Source organism: Suricata suricatta, chromosome 14, assembly GCF_006229205.1.
Source record: "Suricata suricatta isolate VVHF042 chromosome 14, meerkat_22Aug2017_6uvM2_HiC, whole genome shotgun sequence".
Taxonomy (NCBI): domain Eukaryota; kingdom Metazoa; phylum Chordata; class Mammalia; order Carnivora; family Herpestidae; genus Suricata; species Suricata suricatta.
Window position 1 is genome coordinate 57,331,653 of NC_043713.1, and position 20,026 is coordinate 57,351,678.

General features: G+C 42.9%; 1 protein-coding gene across 4 annotated transcripts in view; it reads right to left on the bottom strand.

Annotated features, from left to right (window-relative positions):
- Positions 1–94: 94 nt before the first annotated feature.
- The window catches only part of PPP4R1 (protein phosphatase 4 regulatory subunit 1), a 64,114-nt gene continuing 44,182 nt past the window's right edge, over positions 95–20,026 (bottom strand). For all 4 annotated transcript variants that reach the window (XM_029921235.1, XM_029921233.1, XM_029921232.1 and 1 more), the window contains 9 exons: positions 16,884–17,056; positions 15,485–15,580; positions 13,196–13,381; positions 11,365–11,526; positions 8,418–8,518; positions 5,591–5,711; positions 5,361–5,495; positions 4,765–4,906; positions 95–3,616 (listed from right to left, as the gene is read on the bottom strand). In XM_029921235.1, the coding sequence (XP_029777095.1) occupies positions 3,453–3,616; positions 4,765–4,906; positions 5,361–5,495; positions 5,591–5,711; positions 8,418–8,518; positions 11,365–11,526; positions 13,196–13,381; positions 15,485–15,580; positions 16,884–17,056 (1,280 nt within the window). In that variant the 3' untranslated portion in view covers positions 95–3,452. The remainder of the gene's footprint in view (positions 3,617–4,764; positions 4,907–5,360; positions 5,496–5,590; positions 5,712–8,417; positions 8,519–11,364; positions 11,527–13,195; positions 13,382–15,484; positions 15,581–16,883; positions 17,057–20,026) is intronic.

The following is a 20,026-nucleotide window of genomic DNA, read 5'->3' on the forward strand; positions in this document are numbered from 1 at the left end:
CTCCAGGTGGCCTTGCTCTTGACCTTCTCCACCTGTCGCGTGGAGTTCAGAAAGGCTCGAGACAGGAATTCACAAATACAACAGAACAACAGAGTCCTGTTTACTCACATTTATTTCCAGACTCAACTCCTTTTCCTCAGAAGATTATTAATTGTAAGAAGGCCATTCACATGGTTTCGAGTTGCGGGGAGTTTCTTTTCCTCCCGTCACTCATTCCTTCCATCCCCTGGAATCTTGCACGGAAGCATTACCGTACAAGGAAATGATCACGTGGGTTCCAGATGCTGAGCCCGCTTTTTGATGGGTCAGTTTCAAACCCCGCTGCCCCCTCGACACTCCCTCCTCGGAGCTGTGTCTGTGAAGTAGTGCTCCCGATGCTTCCCCAATATGCCGTCATGCCTGCTGTTTCAGACTTCCGTGCTCCCCTGACGCTGCAGGGGGCAGGTTTTCAACTTGCTTCCTTGAGTGTACTTGGCTGCCGAGGTGCCAGGAAGCAGACTCACCCCGTATAATGTGGGGCCCAAACCCAACAGGTGTGGGAAGGGTCAGTAACACACTGTGGCCCGACTGCCTGCCAGGCAAACTAAGAATTGCCTCGGATGGATGTTCCAGCAGCTTGGGCGGCTTGGAGGACATTTGCATGGTAAGCTCTCTCAGGAACTCGGCACTCACCAACTCAGCTAGAGGGTTCCAGAAAAACCAGTGGTCACAGAAATACCTCCAAGACACAGGGACAAAGATCACAGCCAAAAGGTAGCCCCCAAACCATCCCACTACACAAACAGGTCTGGAGATCTGGGGCTGGGTAAAGGGATGCCCTGAACACTCAGGAAAGATCATCAACAGATTTCTCTCAGACAAGGGGCGGAGTAGCCAAGATCACATCCGGCACCGTGATGCAGAGCCAGGCAGGCTTGAGGAAGGGTGTGCCATACGCTCCCCGCCTGGGAGGGGAGAGTGGAGGACAGGAAGCACCCAGCAATTACCAACAGTACCCACTGAGTAATGAGCTCTAGTTTTTGAAAAATAGTTTTCCTCTTCATCTTGTCGACCTCCCTCAAAAGTCCTAAGATCACGAATATCTTCTAAGATTGGCCACCCATATTAAATACCTAGGACAACATTATTACTATTTTATCCATCTATTATGAAATCAATTTGAGTACTAACTGGTTTGTAGTTCTTGCCTCCTAGAGGATATTAAAGAGCTGCTGATTCGTCAACTTTCCTCATTTGCTTGGGTTTGTGCTGCCTTTGGAAGCCCACTCTTCTCCCTTAGGAAATCCCGTTGACCGAGAGGGCGCCCTGGCCGTCCTGGGGACCCAGTCACTGCTCTCCATCATGCCCTGAAGCAGGGCCAGCCACACCTCAGCCAGCCCGCTGCAAGGGCTAAATACAGTTGAGAATCTAAGAGGTCACACCTGCATCTTTTTCCTTATTTTGAATTCATTACCATCCACACTGGCGTTGCTTTTATTACAGTCGCAGCTAAACAGGGCAGGTGGCTCTTGTAGGCACTGCCATGGGCATAAGTGGAATGCCATGTGGCCCCTGGGGCACCTCAGCGTGGGACCGGGCGGCAGCAGGAAGGCTCAAGAGGAAGAACTGGCAGGTGCATTTATCAGCTTACCCTAGGTTCAAGTTCTTCATCCCAAAACATACTATTCTTACCACTGCTTAAAAGAAAATGATGCTGTTAGTGTGTAACTGCAGTAGTCTGTTTACAGTTGCACAATTTCAGTTGTAGTTTATACACCTGAAATTTGGGGAGGCAAACTGTATTATCAGAACTTAGTATCAGAGAATATGCACTCCAGAGATTTGGCTACAAGGCCACACCCTCCTCCAATCTCTGCTCTGATTGCCTTCCAGGCCCCACCGACCCCTCATCACCTTCCTATTCTCTCCAGCCCTGACCTCAGCACCCGTTCCACACGCTGCCTGTGTACTTCCTGCCTCCTCTGTCCTAGCGCAACTTGCTCATACTACGGTCCCAGGGCTGTAACACGAGAGTAAGAAACACAAGGCTTCTCTGTAATGGTCTGAACAGAAAGCAGCCTACACGTTCCCAGATCCACGCACCAAGGTCAAGGGGGCCCGTCCTGCCTGCCTCTGCAACCCTGAGGAGTCCCTGGCAACTGAGTCACTGAAACCGAAGCTCACACATGCACCACGGGGACTCGGGCCGAGGGCCTTCCATCCCGGGGTCATCAGAGCGACAGACACTTCCATGCTGTCTCATGGACAAGCCCGTGTCACTACCCCATTTTGCAGAAATGACAGAGGCTCCGAATGTTCGCCCGGAAACAGCTTCAGCACTTAGTGCCCGGTGCACACCAGGCCTCCTGGGCCTCCAGGAGTTGCAGGCAGAGACCCAGGGGCCTGGCGCCCAGGACAACCCACTATCCACCGAGAGCAAAGTCTGGCCCTGAGTGGCAGGTGCAGATGGCAAAGACATTACTAAGCTACTTAAAAGAAATATTTTAATCTAGTTTTCCCACTTTATACTAAATCAGTGCTATAGGTCACAAATTGCATTTATTTGCAGACACCTAGAAAACAATCAGAAGTGCATATATCTCTCTAAATAGATCTCATTAATAAATTTTATTTGGACAAGAAAACTTGTGCCACAACAGGTTAAAGAGCACGATTAAAGACGGCAGCACTCCCTAGAGTGGTCACAGGTGTGTGCAGCGCATGAAGGAAAGCCGCACCCCACAGCCGGTCGTGATCAAGATAAAAAACACCTGACATACAGCACACGTGCCAATAAACTCCTTCAGGTCATGACCAGCATGAAAAAAATCAGGACATAGATACTTGGCCAACGTTCTGTAACGTACACAGCAATATGCTGCATTTAAGAGTTAAAATCAGATTCTACTTTAGTGTTAGCATCAAGCCCTTAGGAGAAACCCCCCAAAATCTCCTCTCCCATTTACACACGTCAAAAACTATTCACACTTAGGGCGGACTGGGCAGAGGGCCACAGAACCGACAGGTCCTTGCCTGCGTGGAAACAGGGCTAATACTGACGGTCTCTTTTGCATCCTGGCTCACAGCCGCCTTCTGGCTGCCATTCCACCTATTTAAATAAAACCAGGAGAAAGCAATGCAGGTCTCTGGGAATCTCATCCCTTCCATAAGGAAAATGCTCTGCCAATTCAAGTTTCATTCAGTCAGGAAGACAGAAGGATTTAAGGCTTCGGTGACAATTATAATCCTCTGAGAAATTACTTTCCCTTAAAGTCAAGATAATAGTGTTTACTGTACTTTCTCTTGACTCTTAAGATCCCTGGTATCAGTGTAGGCAACTTGCATCTGCAATTAAGTCTGCAAGAGAGGAAGGTCTCTCCTCCTCCCAAAGGCTGTCCCAGATCACACACGTGTGGAGCGCCTGCCAGCCCGTGGTTCCCCAGGAAGCAGGAGGACGACAAGGTTCAAGCTTTCTAGTAGGTAGAAGAAGCGGTGCTCATGGCATCTTCAGAGAGTTTGGTGCTGGCAGGGTGGATGCTTGCAAAATACTTGACATCACTGTCACGATCCATCTGAAGAGCCATGATGGTTTGTTCTACGGCTTCCTGATGACAGGTGGCAGAGGTTAAGAAGTATTCTGGAAATGAAAGGGCAGATTACAAATGAAATCAGTTTTAATGAACACACAGTTTTATCGAGAGCACGAAGTTCTTCATCATAATTCTAACTTCTCCAAGTATAAACACAAGCCACGCGGAATTATAAACAGTAATCCAAACTGATTTCCGTGATACAAAAAACCCCTCCCCAAATGTAAAAGAATTAGAAGGTTTAAAAAAAATTTTTTTTAATGTTTATTTATGTTAGAGCCAGAGACAGTGCACAAGCAGGGGAGGGGCAGAGAGAGCCAGAGACAGAATCTGAAATAGGCTGCAGACTCTGAGCTGTCAGCATAGAGCCTGACATGGGGCTTGACCCCACAAAGCCGAAGTTGGGCACTTAACCGACTGAGCCACCCAGGTGCCCTGAGAATTAGAATGTTGATCTTGACTGTTTTTAAAAAGAACAGACTAAATGGCTTCACTGTGCTAAGCTGATATATTAAAACTTACACGTTTGACAGCTATTAATTCACTCAGTAAAAAACATCCCAAATACCAATCACACACGCAGACTGAAAGCCAGTCTTCTCTAGCTATTTCCTTGTAATTGTTCCTAAAACAATTTAACTGGATTCTAAAGGAGAATAAAGAAACAGCATTCATTTACTCATACTCTTATAAATCAACTCAAACCTCTTTCTGTGCTTCATTCATGAGTTCATGCATTTAAGTGATATTCATTAGGTATTTTAGGGGGATTAAAAGAAATAAGCAAAATCTTGAGCAGATTAGGATTTGCAGCAAAGCAAATACTAGGGGGCATTTGTCTTTGGTCTGATGGATGAGGAGGAGGGGGAAACACAAACATGCCTGCTGGCCCCAAACAACAGTCCCTAACAGATGTCAGGGGGCCAACCAAAGGCAGGAGTTTAACATACCATCTTAAGTGACAATCCAATTTTTCAAACAAGTAAGTTTGCAATTATGAAACAAATGCAACTAGAGCAGAAAGGCAAAAAAGTCCCTGTCTTCTAATCTATGTCCTCTCTCAGGAGGAATATATCCTTCTATCAGATTATGTTTGTGGACATACACTACTGCTCAGCGACTTACCTACCCATATGGTCTACGAAGCCCCTCCCCATCAAGTACAATTTCCTGACACGGTCACCTGCCCACCCACCTTTCTCTAGCAGGGTTTGTCTTAATGTCTTTGCAAGCAGCACTCGAACGTTTGGAACCCTATCATTTGCCAAGGTTAGCAAATGTGGCATCAGATGCACAGCAAACTGGTCCATGGGAAGGCAATCATCCTCAATGACAGTCTGGGGAAGAGAAACAGCTGCTTTAGATTTGCTGAGTTGGTCTATCAAACCATAATACCAGCTAGCATTATCTTTTAGTGACAACTTCAGTGTTACGGATTTTAGTTACTTCTTTTTAAACCAATATTCCAGGCACTTGAGAACCTGAAACAGAGATGACATAATTTTAAGTCCCCACGCAGTTTTTAAATGGCTCCACGGAGCCCTCGAGTGTGCAGTCACATCCACTTGCACACGTGCGATGGGCCATGGACCCCCGAGCACCCTCTAGTGGACGGCTGTGGGAGGGGCAGGGCAAACACCCAACTCCAGAGAATGGGTGATCCTATGATGAGCCCCTTAGCAAAACTCTGTTCCGTAAAGATAAGAAAGAGGGTGTTGAGAGGCCAATAGTGAAAAAAGAATGATAGTTTTAGATAGAAAAAGGTGTATAAATGGGAAAGTCTTCACTTACCTGGCAGACAAAGACAAAGGCTTGCCGACCAGACCACTTGGGACATCTACCAAAGTTTTCCACAAGCTCATTGATGAGGTCCACTCCAAATGTGGGTGGTGTGGCCATGTGCAGCTTCTTCACCATCTCACTGACCTAGGAGGGTGAACACAGACAAGTGAAGAATGTATCTTCTGTTCTAAGATCTTTTTAAATAGCTGTTCTAAAATTGTAAAAATTTTAACACATACCAACTTGTAGGAAATCCAACGAACAGAAGAAACTTTATCTGCACAAAGATTCAGAGCAATGGGACGCAAATAGTCATAAACATCTCTGGGACTATATAATTCCAGAAGTAAAATCAGTTGTCTATAAAAATAAATTATAAAGATAAAATTATAATTAAAAATGTAAAGTAAATAAAGAAAACAAGTGAATCATGTGAATCATCTGCACTACTGGACATGATCTGTAAGACAAGAGCATGTGAAAACCAGTGATTAGCGCAGTCTCTCCCGCACGGCAACCCCCCCCCCCCCCCCCCCCCCCCCCCCCCCCCCCCCCCCCCCCCCCCCCCCCCCCCCCCCCCCCCGTCTCCGTATGTCTGGAAATGCATTTAACCGCTATGCAAGTTCAAGCAGCTCCCGCTGGCAGAACTCTGTGTCCACAGGGACTGACACAGAGCAGAGTTTCCTAGTGTGTTCAACTGGGACATGGAACATATTTTTTCCAAAGCAAGTGTTCAGATGCTGAGACACTTCCATCTACAAATCAATTTCCTAAATAAGAAGTTCTAGCAGCATTAGGCAGCCTGGTGTGGAAAGGTCAAGGCTCTGAGCAGCCTCGAAGGCTTATGAGGCATAACAGATGTCAAGAGGTCCTCTAGTGAGTGTCCCTATTATGTCTCGTGAGACCCGAAGACTGACAGTGTCCATGTGGCTACTTTGAGTGGACACAACAATGCCCTAGAAAAAATATCTTAGATACAAATGAGACTTTTTCCCTTTCGATTTTATGGTTAAGACTATTTACATTTGTAGCCAGCAGGGAATGAGCTAGAAACAGGAATGTACACAATGTAGCAATGACCAATGTACCTGTGTATATATACAAACATAAATCCTCAGAGACAGAGGCGTGTACACTTATCAACTCTTGTGAATTTTCTTGCTGCCCTCCCCTGGGTACACATCACATGAGACAGTCTGGCATCAGGAAAGCAAACTGGAGAGGGGCCCCTTAGCAGGCAGGAAATAAGCGACACATGCTGGGGGATAGGCATCAAACCCCATGCACTCCCCTCCTGGGCTCTTCTCTTTACCAAGCCCGAGCCTTAAGGCAGGAGGGCAAGGGGCAGCAGAGCCTGCCCATGCCTGGGCGCAGGCAAACACTGCAGCTGGGGGCAGAGGAGAAGAGTGAAATCTGTCCTAGGGAGAAGGGGAGTGAACCTTCTGAACTAAGAAGGTGCACCGGTACAGGCACAAGTCTCCTGCTGAGGAGGGGCAGGAGCCTCTGACCACAGATACAAGGCAGAGACTGGATGTTACAGGGAGAGGGCAAAATTCTGATAAAGCTCAGGCTCACAGGGCCTCCTCAAATAACTGAGATTCTCCCCTTTCCCAGCACGAGCCAACCATATCCTCACAGCAGCCTACAACTAGGAGAAGGGAAGAGACCTAGCCATTTTGCAGTGGTGCATGAGGGCTGAGGGTGGAATGCTAACACGTGAGAAGGCCCCCTGGCACCCCAGCACCCACTCTCAGCAGAAGGCCCTGGCAGGCCCTGGTGAGAAGAACCAAAGTGTATCATGTGCTGAAGGCAATCACAGCAACAACAAAGTCCAAACCCAGCTTGCTCCTGAGCAGATGGACCCAACCCTCCACACTAATAGCAGAAGAGCTATGCCTATTTTGTCAGAATCTGGCAAGCCAGAACTCAGTGGACTGACCCCTTTAAGGTATGAAGAAAACAACAAACAACAACCCAAACTGGCAGTCCTGATTCTATACCCAGCAAAGATAGCTTTTAAAAATGCAAGTGAGGTCTGGAATCCAGAATATAGAAAGAACTCCTACAACTTAATCCAATTTAAGATAAACCCAATTAAAAAGTGGGCATTGGACTTGAGTAGATATTTATTTAGATTATATACAAATGGTCAACAAGCATATTAAAAAATGTTAAGTACCACTAGTCATTAAGGAAATGCAAATCAAGATCACCATGAAACACTGCTTCACACCTGCTATAATCATGGCTATAACCTCTTTAAAAAAGGCAAATACCAAGTGTTGGGGAGGATGTGGTAAAACTAAACCCTGTACACTGCTCGTGGGAATGCAAAATGGTACAATTGTTGTGGCAAACGGTGGCTCCTCAACAAACTAAACAGAATTACATACCCCAGCAAATCCACCACAAAATAACTGAAGATAGGGCTCACAGAAAAACCTGTATATGAATGTTCAGAGCAGTACCCAAGTCACCTCAGCCAAAAAAGTAGAAACAACCCAAACATGCATCAATGGATGAATGGATTTAAAAAACTGGTACACAAAGCAGTATTATTCAGTCATAAAAAGCAACTTGAATCTTGAAAATACTATGCTAAGTGGAGAAATCAGACACAAAAGGCCACATATCATATAATTCCACTTGTATGAAATGTCCAGAACAGGCAAAGCCACACATAACAGATTAACAATTGCTAGAAGTCAAACGCAGAGAGGGATGAGGAGTGACTGGGAAAGGGTATGGTGTTCCTTTTGGGAGGATGGAATGTTCCAGAACCAAACAGTCATAATGGTTGCCTAACACTGAACCTACTACATTTCACCAATAGCAAATTTGGTTATGTGTATTTTATCACAATAATAAGTGGGGGGGGAGGAGAAATAGGCTTAAAAAAAAAAAAGGCTAAGAAAGTTCACTGTTGGCAACATTTGCATTTCCAGAAATGTTAAAAAGGAATAGAATGCCAGACAGAAATTTGGATGTACTCAAACAAATCTAGAAAAGGTAAACATGAAGTAAATATGCCTCCAAACTACAGTCCAATGAGTTGTTAGAACTTACTCAGCCAGTTCAGCTCGAAAGCGCCAATTTCTACTATTATCTGTCACCAAAAACTCCTGAAGTTGATAAAGATATTCTCTTCTTTTGTCAATATGAAGAAGCTGAAGTGACAAAATAAAAATATGCACTAAGACAATATATAGGCATTATTACTTTTACCACACTGCTTGAAAATGATATAAACAATATAGTTAATTCTTCTAAAGGAGAACAAATACAGCAGGTCCATCTAATTGTTTTAAAAATTGTTAAGTTTACTTCTCCCTGATAATCCCATTTACCACCAAGAGTGCCCTCTTTTGAAATATTTGTTCCTTGAGCTGTGTATGATCCCCTCAGAGCCCTACAGCACCTTGGGCACGGCTTTATGCTAGCACTGACTTTGTTCACTGGACGCCTGTGTTACTATGAACTCTTTGGTGACAATAATGTGCTCTATTCACAGATGTGAGCCTAGGGGGTGGCACCGTGCCGGCACATGGTAAGTGCTCGATATAGAATTTTTGAGTGAAAAGAATAAATTTATCCCAGTAATTGCTCTACAGGTATGCTGAAGTAGGTCTATAGTCAGCGAGGGGGAAAACCATAAATGTGATACCAATAGAAGCACACTTAATTATATATCAAACAGGTAAGAATCACAAAGAAAGAGAGTCCTCTGACTATACATGTTTGGAGGATATGTTCTAAGGACAAAGTGCTGAAAGAAATCTTGAATGTTACTGAATTGAGTTGATGTCAGAATTATTATGGGTGGAGTAATTCTGAAACTACTTCAAGTATGATGTGGAGCTGAGCAAATGACTGAGTATGTTTCATGTTAAGAACAGAGTTTTTACCATGAGAGGAAAGAAAAAACATGAAGTGGAAAAAGGAGAGGAAATCGTATGGGACTGGAAGCTGAATGATTAAGATGAACTCAGTCATTAAGACAAACAAACAACCCCCTACCCCAGCTCCTGTCCCCTGAAAAGGCGTAAGGAAATGGACCCGTGGGAGCAGTGTGCACACCCGGTGCCTGGGTCCCGGCTGCTAAACACCACTCTCCACTAAAAACCACCAGGCTCCCTGAAGAAAGAGTGGACTCAAAACCAGGGAAAGAAAGGATAAGGTGGGCCTGGAAGTAAGGATGTGCTTAAATGTGAGGGGACAGATCAAAAGGGGCACAGAAGGCAGCTTTCAGGGGTTCCTGGTAGTCAAACTGATGTTCAGAATCAAGGACAAAATGGATTACACTAAATAGAAAAAGAATTCTGAGAAAAGAAAGAGAGAAAGAGAGAAGACAAGGAATGTAAAGGAAAAAATATATTATTAAAAAAATAAGAGAGTTAAAAAAAGAATTCTGGAGTTCACACTTAACACTAAAAAAAAAACCTTCCAAGAACGGGGAGGAAGGGAAGGGAAAGAGTAGCTTTACATGAGAATGTCAACTGATAAATGGGGCAGAAATTATAAAAATAGAAAATCAGATTTTTACAACCAACACAGTAACCACCAATTTAGGCAAGGGCTGTGTATAGATGCACGGATGCCAAAGCCCTGTGTGAGACTTGGAGGAGAAAGACTTGCCCCACCAAGTAATTACCATTATTTTTAAGATTAGTTTTATTATTTTTTTTTTGAGGAAGAGTAAGAGCGAGCACGTGAGCGAGGGACAGAGAGAGGGGGACAGAAAAGCAGCGGCTTGTGTTTTACCCAATGCAGGGCTCAAACTCACGAACTGTGAGATCATGACCTGAGCTGATGTCAGAGGCTTAACCGACCAATTCACTGAGGTGCTCCCCACCAAGTAATTATTAATCACGAAGGCGAAAGGTTGTTACAACAGAGGAAAACGAGCCGACATAATCAAGGTACCAGAGTCAGCATCACCAGTGATTATGCTCCTCCCGATGTGACACACAGACAAGCAACGTGGCTGCAAAGAAAACCTGTGTGTCCTGAATCTCACTGGGTGACAGTCCTCAACTTCACATTGAGAACATTCTGTAGAACAGGCTCAGATCTTCAAAAATGCCAATGACAATAAAGACAAAAGTCAGGAAAACCATTCTAGATCAAGAGGGCTAAAGAGATACAATATTTAAATTCAATATGTAGGAGCACCTGGGTGGCTCAGTCAGGTAAATGTCCAACTCTTCATTTTGACCCAGGTCGTGATCCCATGGTTTGTGAGACTGAGCCCTGCATCGGGCTCTGCGCTGACAGTGCAAAGCCTGCTTGGGACTCTCTCTCTCTCCCCCTCACGCACTCCTTCTACCTCAAAATAAATAGACATTTTTAAAAAAGTAAACTCAACATGCAATTCCTGATTGGATTCTGAATTTTAGTGGGGGGAGGCTATAAAGGACATTTTTGGGACAATCAGAGAAATTTAAGTCTGATCTGTATAAAATATAACACTACAGTATCAATGTTTTTTTAAAAGCAGGATTACAGTACTTCTGTACCACAAAACCTCAAACTACAAGAGCCCATTTCAAAGGTAAAGTCTAAGAAACAACAGTATTCAAGGACTAACAATTTTTAAGACCACCCCTGCTCACTTGCAATGCCAGAGATCCACACCATGGAGTGAAGACTACCGGAAAATTCTCAGACTCCTAAAATATCACAAAGCCTCCAAACTTAATGTTCATGGAATTTTTGCACGTATTTTTAATTCAATAATTTTGGGGCAAAAAAGTACAAGTGTTTGTAATCATGATGTAACACCGTTTAGAAATGAGATTTAGCATAAATATTCTAAAAATTAAAAACTGAAAGATCACCAGCAAAAGTGAAAAGAATGGGACTTTTTTTAAAGTCATTACATCTATCAACTCATGGCTACATTTTGTGACTCATGAACATACAGAAACTTAACCTTGGTGGAAACAGAAAATCAAAAATTTCAGTCCACAGTGGAACTTTAGTGTGTTTTTGTGCAGAATGATTCAAAAGTTACCTTCAGAAAATCATGCAAATGTTTAAGGACACCTATCCTGACTTCGTCGAGGTCTTTTAAAAATCCATTGAAGATCGGAACCAGATCGGCAGCTGTCAGCTGATCACCGAGAATAACTGCCAGCTCGTGGATGGAGAAGGCCAACGTCCTTCGAACCTTCCACTGCAGAGACAGAGATGACCATGTTTGTGTAAGTGAAACACACAGCGCTGAGTGCTTCTACTCTCAGTCCATGAAGGCTAACTTACATCAGAACATCACCAATCTCTAACCACTAACGCAGAACAGAAGTAATGGCAACAACAGATCCTCAATGTCTGCTATGTATCAAAAACTGGCTGAGAAAATTTCAAAGCTCTGCACAGTATGTATTCTCTCCTTTCATTTACGAAGGGAAGGAGTACTGGAAATCACCAATGGCATAATCTTCGTAGTTCTCTGAACGATGCCCGATTTACAGATGTGTCCCACATCCATCATCCTCGCCTGACTGTTCCCCTTCTGATTCCTGTACAGCCCATCTTGAATTAAAAAACAATAGTCAAACTGGTTTTTAAGGAACTAAGGTAATGTAAGAATATGAAAATGTAGGGAAATTTACATTAAATGCTTTTCTTCACGTGGTCTTAATTTTAAAATTTTTACTTTGTTAGTTACCTTAAAACACTCTACTTGCAGAGAAGCGTTTACAGCAGGGTTTTATCCCCAAACACTAGACCCGATTCTTGAAATAAAATTTTGTACCCACATTCAACACCTCAAGTAGATGAAGGCAGAGGTGTTCTGATTGAGTGGAAGGGACAGAGGCGGCATGAAGCCCAAGTCATCCAGGGCCTTCCTAGTCACCAGGGAGCCCTGAGGTGCACATGCCACAGGAACCCTGAAAGGTCTGTGGACTGAAGATGGAAAACCACCAATATGGAGGATACAGCATTCTGGAAACTGGGCCTTTGTGGTCACCTGCCCAGTTCTACTAGTGAAGAAGTGTGTGAACACGGGATAAATTCACTTCACCCGGACCCTTGCTTCCTAATCTCATAGCTCAGTGGAGGAACTTAAACCATGTTCTCTTAAGATTACTTTCAACTCCTACCTTGCTTCATCAACAGCATGATTCCTTGAAAAATGCAACAACTACTAACACATTTAAGGGAAAATCTTTCATATCTCAGCATAAATTAGTCTAACCAGACTGCTTTCTTAATAACCGAGAGATTAAATTTCACTGAAGGAACAGATTTTGTGGAAGAGGGGCAAAATTTTGGTGTACCATAGAAACCAGACCTAATGCTATGGGAAGTTAAATCAACAAAATCTGGGGAAAGAGCCACAAAAAATACAGAGATATCCAGACAAGAGGACCCAGGTCAACATTTCATATTTTGTTTTCTTCCAGAGAGGAGAGTGGTAGTGGTGGGTCTGGACAAAGTGTGCACATGTGCACACGCACACATGCACCACACTGAACTTCCCCCACCTTTATTACGGCAACACCCGCCCACCCAGGGCCAGAGCTCAGAAGTGCTAACTCCACTACGTACAGCTCTATTAAGGTTAAAAAAAAAAAAAAAAAATCAAAGAAGCCATTTATAACACTATGTCCAGAAGTAATCTACACATAAACTTCAGGCAATAACACGTTTGTAAGTTAGGAACTTGGACCATACAAAAAGAAACCTCTTGTATTACTTTTAAGCTCTTCTGCACATAATTTCCTGTAATATCAAGTATTTGCTGGAACGTCAACAGGAATTCTAGTAGGGTTTGAAGGGGAAACCACAAGGCCTTCCATGCACACACACCGTGCTCACTCCTGAGCCGCCTCGCTCACCTGCATGTCTGACGCCAGCGTCTCATAGGTCTCTCTCAGGCAGTGCCAGTTCTGCCTGCCGAGCGTCAGGGCCACGCCGGGAAGGCTGTACGCACAGTGCTTAGCAATCTCAGTGTCGACTGTCTGTGCACGAGAGGGATCCGTCATAGATAAATACTGATCTAACAGAGCCTGAGGCACAACATCCTAATGAGGAGAGAGAGAGGACAGTGATTCATTTTAGCAGTGTAGGCATAAATCACATAAACGTATTTTTAAATATATTAATTTTTATTTTTTTATGTGAGAGAGAAAGAGCATGCGAGTACCAGGGAGAGGGGCAAGTGGGGAGGGGGAGATGGAGGATAAGGGGGAGAGACGGGGTGGGGGGGTGGGGGAAGATGGGAGAGAGAGCAGGGGGAGAGGGAGAGAGAGAATGAATGAGAATTTTAAGCAGACTCCACACTCAGTGCAGAATCTGATGCAGAGCTCGATTCCATGACCCTGGCTGGGATCATGACCTGAGCCGAAATCAAGAGTCAGCCGTTCAACCAAATGAACCACCCAGGCACCCTAAATACATGAATTTAACATATCATCTCAACTAACAGAGAAAATCCCAGTCTCAAAGTTTTAGGTATCTACTAACTGAAAAGAGGGGAAAAACATGCTAAGGGAAATATGTAAATAAACAAAAGCAAATCTAAAAGAAAAATGGTGAGACCGTAAAACAGGTAACAGCTCAAAGGATGATTAGAACTGATTACTAAATTTAAAAGACACATTAAAAGACCAGCACATCTCAAAGACTATAAAGTTTGATGTAACCTACTACATGTGCACTATCACCAGCATGTATTTTATAAAAATAACACCTGCCTTCAGATGGAAATTGAGCAACTATCTATATATTTTTTAAAATTTTTAATGTTTGTTTATTTTTGAGAGAGAGAGAGAGAGAGAGACAGAGACAGAGACAGACAGAGAGTGCAAGCAGGGGAGGGGCAGAGAGAGAGGGAGACACAGAATCTGAAACAGGCTCCAGGCACCAAACTACCTATAAAAATTTAAAGTGAATAAACATCTGACCACCTGTATAAATGTGAGGAAACGAAGTATACACACTCTTGCTCATGTATAAGTAATACAGCTCTGGAAGAATATACAAAAGAAATGCAAAACTGGTTGCTTTGGGGGCAGTCAAGTGGATACAGGAGAAAAGCTGAGAAGACCTATCACTGACTGCCTTTGTACCTTTTGAATTCTGAACTATGTAAACTGATATATTTTTTAAAAGTAAAATGAGGCACCTGGGTGGCTCAGTAGTTTAAGCATCTGACTTTGGCTCAAGTCATGGTCTCGCAGTTTATGAGTTGGAGCCCGGCATCAGGCTCTGTGTTGACAGCTTGGAGCCTGGAGCCTGCTTCTGATTCTGTCTCTCTCTCTCTGCCCCTCCCTAGCTTGCATGCTCTCTCTCAAAATTATATAAACATTAAAAAGTTTTTAAGTCAATTAAAACTGAAATTCATTAAAAGAATGAGACCGTCTGTTTTTATTGACTTGAAAGTATGTCTACAGAAGTGGCGAAAAGATTGTTTCACAATGGTGTAAACACCAATTCTATTTACAATAAACAGAAAGAACACATACCACTTGACACAGGAAACCGACAGTCCCAGGAGCAACCACCACACACAATCACGAGTGCACTACGGCCTCAACAACACAGGACTGGACCTACGGCAAGTGAGGCACTACAGAGGCGTGATGCCTTTGCGAGACGGAGGCCAGGCGCCATGGACACTGTGCTGCAGGTGGGGGTGGCGGCAAGCACGCGGAAAGGGCAACTCATGCACACACGCATACACACCCACACAGGCAAGGTACAAATTATCACATTCCAAATATTTCATCAACATATTTTCCCACATTAGGGACATTTTTTCATATTTTCATCTGAAATTGAGCTGTATCTTGTAATTCTTGATACATTAGGTATCATGATATATCTAGGTATGATGGCATGACTCGACAAAAAGGGAAGTGTGTGCATGTGACTGCACCAAAAAAACGTTTATGAAGAAAAATACAAGGAGCTGTGATCCATGGTTACTCTGCAGAATGTGATCACAGGTGTGCGAAAAGGAAGAGTTCTGCTTGTGTTTTACTCTCTTTAAATTTTCTTATAGAAAATACGATATACTAGTCTTATTTTTAAAAAACTCATTGTAAGAAGGACCAAATTCAGTAGAAAATGGGTTTAGAACAGGAGTGGACAAGGCCCATACCACATAAAGACTTGTCACTTACTTGTACTTTAGATTTCCTCTCCTCATCAGGGCTAAAACTGCTGTTGGTGCTCAAGTCCGAGTCATTATGAATATAGCGAAGGGCAGAGTCCATATTCTGTTAGGAAAAAATATTTTCATCAACAACTGTCCCTTCTGTCAGTTTCCTTCACTTACAGCATCTTACTAAGTGACTTACCTTTCAAGACTGCCAGATGAGACATACATAAATTCTTCACACTTTTAAAAGCTTATAAACATACTCAAGACCTCCTAAGAACTTCCCGACTTAAATCAGACTTGAATAGACTAAATGTATGAAAATAAATTCCAGAATAAACTCATTAAACTGTAAATTTAGACACAGTTTTGAAATGGCTCAAATATCTAAAATTAGCTTATTCATAAGATAGTATTTAGAGGCCATGAGAGGTCATACACAGTTTTTCTTCTACCGTTTCTATTGCGGCTATCTCTAATTTCACAAATAAAGTATTTTAACAGCTCCAAAAAACCCTCCAAAACAAACCAAAGGCCTTCTAAAAGGCAGAGATGTCTCAGTATTCAAATCTCCAATGCTGACAGGTGGCCAGGGTTTCATGCTCAAGCACTGGTATTATAAAAGATTTCTAACTCTACCAGATGTCACCTACAAAAAACAAAACAGAAATCCACTAACGCTCTAAGGACCCTCTCTGTCCCCAATGTGTATGTAGGCACTCTTTCCCCCAGCTTATCGCTCAAGCCGTTCTGATCTGTGACCATTCAATTCTGGCAACCAGTGGTGTACTCCTTATGCCTGAGTAAGGAGGCATACTTATCTAAATAGATGAGATAAAAAATACTGATCCCAAATGATGCTGGCTTGGGGGGGGGGTGCAGGCAGAGATCAGGGAAGGATCACACAGAACAGCTCCAGTTACAAGCGAAGATGATGCTAGGAACAGTACCCACCCTCACACTCCAGAGTCCAGATAATGCCACTGGCCCCTCCGCAACATGGCCTCAAGTCCCGATCTTCTGCTCAGAATACTGTGTTGCTCGCTGCAGTGAAATGGTCCGATCAGAAACAAAGCACCTCTCCAAAAAGAAAAGGGAAGAGTTAATTATTCTTGATAAAGGGCTTTGTTTCCAGTAAGACTATTTCACTGCAGTGAGCTACATTAACACATTGAGGCTACTCAAATGGTCGTGTAGACAGGATTGGGATTCACTTTTCCAAGCACTGAACATGACACTAATGTCACAAAGACAGGATGTGGTGGCGAGTACATTGACTTTCTGCAAGAGGGACAGCTAAGAAAATCAGCCACAAAAGGAACGTACTAACGAGAAAGTGATTAGCTACAACTATTACCCAACAGAAGACTTTTCGGACTGGAACTATTCTCACTGGATAAACACTTGAATGAGTGCGTTACCTCAAAGGTGTCTCTGATTAAAGGCACGGAGGCATCGTGATTTATTTTACAGTTTGGCAGCTCATTTGCACCCGGCACATCCTGCCCATCACTTCTCTTTTCAGTGTCGCCAACCTCCTCATGGGCGTCCAGACTGGAAGCGCGCAGCGCGGCGGACAGCACATCCACTTGCGCTGTGGGTGGAACACAGAAAGGGCATGTGAGCGGCAGAACCAACAGTGCACTTGCCAGTTTCTCCTCCGTTTGCATTACAGGTTATCAATGAAATGTATACTTTTTTGACACTGCCATCAAAAAGCTGAAAAAAAACTACTGTAGTAAATCATTAGTCCTTCAAGAGAAAAAGGAGAAAACTAATATGTTTTCATGAGATTAAAAATGTTTATCCACTACTGTACATTATTCTGCGTTAGTATGAGAGAGAGAGGCTATCTAGTTTTGGAGATACCTCCAGTTTATTAAAAGGAGTCAATTTCAGTGTAAGTTAACTATGTTTTGGTAGTGCAGGAATCGAACTGACAAGGCTTACTTACTAAGCTATTTTAGCAGAAGAGCAGTCACACAAGCCCTGCCAACATAAAACAATGGTAATTACAAAGGTTTTTGTTGCAATTACATTTCAACATGTCGTATCTTACTCCAGTTTATTTCCCCCTAATTCCTTGTGAACATGCAATCAGTGACTTAGACATCCCAAACTGAGCACGGTCTTGCTTGCAGCAAACCAAAATGACCAATTACAGCACTGTCTACATTTCAAGTTACACCTTCTCTAAAAAATGATTCAAAACTAAAATAATGCATTCTTCCTTCTCCAAAAACAAATGAGACAGTTAGCAAAAAAATGCTGCTTAGAGTTTAAGTAACAGTCCACCTGGAAGCTTAACATATAAATATTCATCGATTTTAACTTCAAAGTTAATTAGTACAAAGGTCAGGACGTATATCCCCTCTCTAGTTAAAGATTATAAAAAAGCAATCAGAGTACTCTCATTCAGTCAATCTCTTACTGTGCTGCAGCATCTCTGAAACTCAAGCCCAAGCACACTGGGAACTCGGCAACAGAGATACAAAAAAGGTAGACAGGATGAAGTTCTAGTCTATTAGGTCATTAGTTGCTAAATTAAGTAAACTGAAGATGTTTAATCATAAAAAGTCACTTATGAAAAGTATGCTCATTCTTTTGAAAATTCCAGTTGTAATTTTCATTACTAATCCTTATAACTGGTTTAGTTAGGTCCCCCTTCTGGAATCTTCTAAGTTTTCAAAACAAAATCCCAACAGTGCTAAAAGAGATTGCACAAAACATAAAGGTTAAAATGTTTTGTCCCACATAAAATGCATGCACGGGGTGTGTGTGTGTGTGTGTGAGAGAGCGAGCCCTAATGCTTCCCATGAAGTAACTGATTAATGAAAGTCTTTGAAGTAAAATTTATCTCTACACGGACCACTTACTTCTCTTTGTCTATTTGCCGAGACAGAGAATGTGAATGGAGGAAGGACAGAGAGAGAGACACAGAATCTGAAGCAGGCTTCAGACTCTGAGCCATCAGCACGGACCCAATTAGGGGCTCGAACTCACAAACCGCGGGATCATGACCTGAGCTGAAGTCAGATGCTTAACGGACAGAACCACCTAGGTGCCCCCCCCCTTTTTTTTTAATGTTTGTGCATCCGTAAAAGTTTGAGTTACACTGTGACCTTACCTTCCTTAGAAAACTGATATATAAAGATGATCAAGACAGAGCCTAGTGCTGATCCCTGAGGAGCCCTGATCTGCTTAAATTCTCCAGCCCGAGAATGAGGTAGATTTTAATAATGCCTGGCTAATGCTGACATTTTAAAAGAATCTGCCACCATGAGAAATTTAAGAAAACAGAACATACAGGTCTTCATCAAGAGCTCCATTTTACTTATAACACAGATGGAGATCCCAGGAACTGGAGCTGGTTTCATCGTGGACTCGTGAAAGAAATGCAGACCCTAGTGACTCATGCTCAGAAACACGGACAACCTAGAAACTTCTAATTTTACTTTTCTGAAGAAGCTGGTAGGGTTAGGCTAAATCTTTATCTCTAATTCTTCCATGTATTATACTGGTGGTTAGTCACCAATTCCTAACCATTATTGATTTCAACCAAGAAACATTATGATTTTTCTTACCACAGCTACAAAAATGGCTCAATTCTTGGACTGGGCCTAAGTTGGGTAGAAATCTTGTGAGCCTAGGCATTTTTTCCTTTTGTAGTCACCAGTCTAGCTATAGTAAAACAAGCTGGCATCAATAAGGCTACTCAGTCATAGAGTTCAATCCTGAATCAGCTTGGCAACAAAGACAGAAAGACCTCATATCCCTTGGTAAGTATTTTAGAAAGAGGATCTCTTATACCTTCTTTGCATTTTACTACTTCCCTCTTTGGTCTTCCGTGTAGGCTATGTTTCTGTTCTAGAACACAGCAAGAGCTTTCTTTTTCTGACAAGAATATCTCATTCTAATCCCTGGAAACACTTCAATTTTTTTACCAAAAACCTCACAAAGTAAAAGAAAAAAAAACATGCTTTGATGAAGGTAAGAGTTAAAGTAGCAAGAATGTTTAAGCAAGGGCTACCTTAGAAGAAGAAACCCTGGCCTTGTTACTGCTTCCTAGGACACCGCCCACCGGACAGTGAGCAATACAGGGAAGGAACAGGTGACACAGCGGCTCGAGAACGTGGAAACCCCACTGTTGAGCACGTGCCCTCACACACAGTCTCTGGGCAGTGTGCTTCCTTAACCATTTTATAGCCCAGCTGACTAGAAAAACTTACACATGCAACATGTGCAGTTCAGTTACTGGTCAGCAGTTAGTGTCCCAATTTTGGACTAAAGTTCTGCCTTTCAAAAACGTGGACATTTTCTGACAGTTCTGAAGGAAATGGCTGCCCACAATGGCAGAATCAGAAATGAGAAAGCATTCAAAATTAAGGTATATCCCTTCAAAAAACCTTCTGACACTATGGAAAACTAAGGCATAGTTATTGAAACTGACAGAAGTTAAACATGTCTTCAGATTTCAATAAAATTAAAAATTCAAGCATTCGGTAGCCTAAGCAGAAAATGCCCACACAGGCCCATTGATACTTTACTGTAGAAAATCCGACAC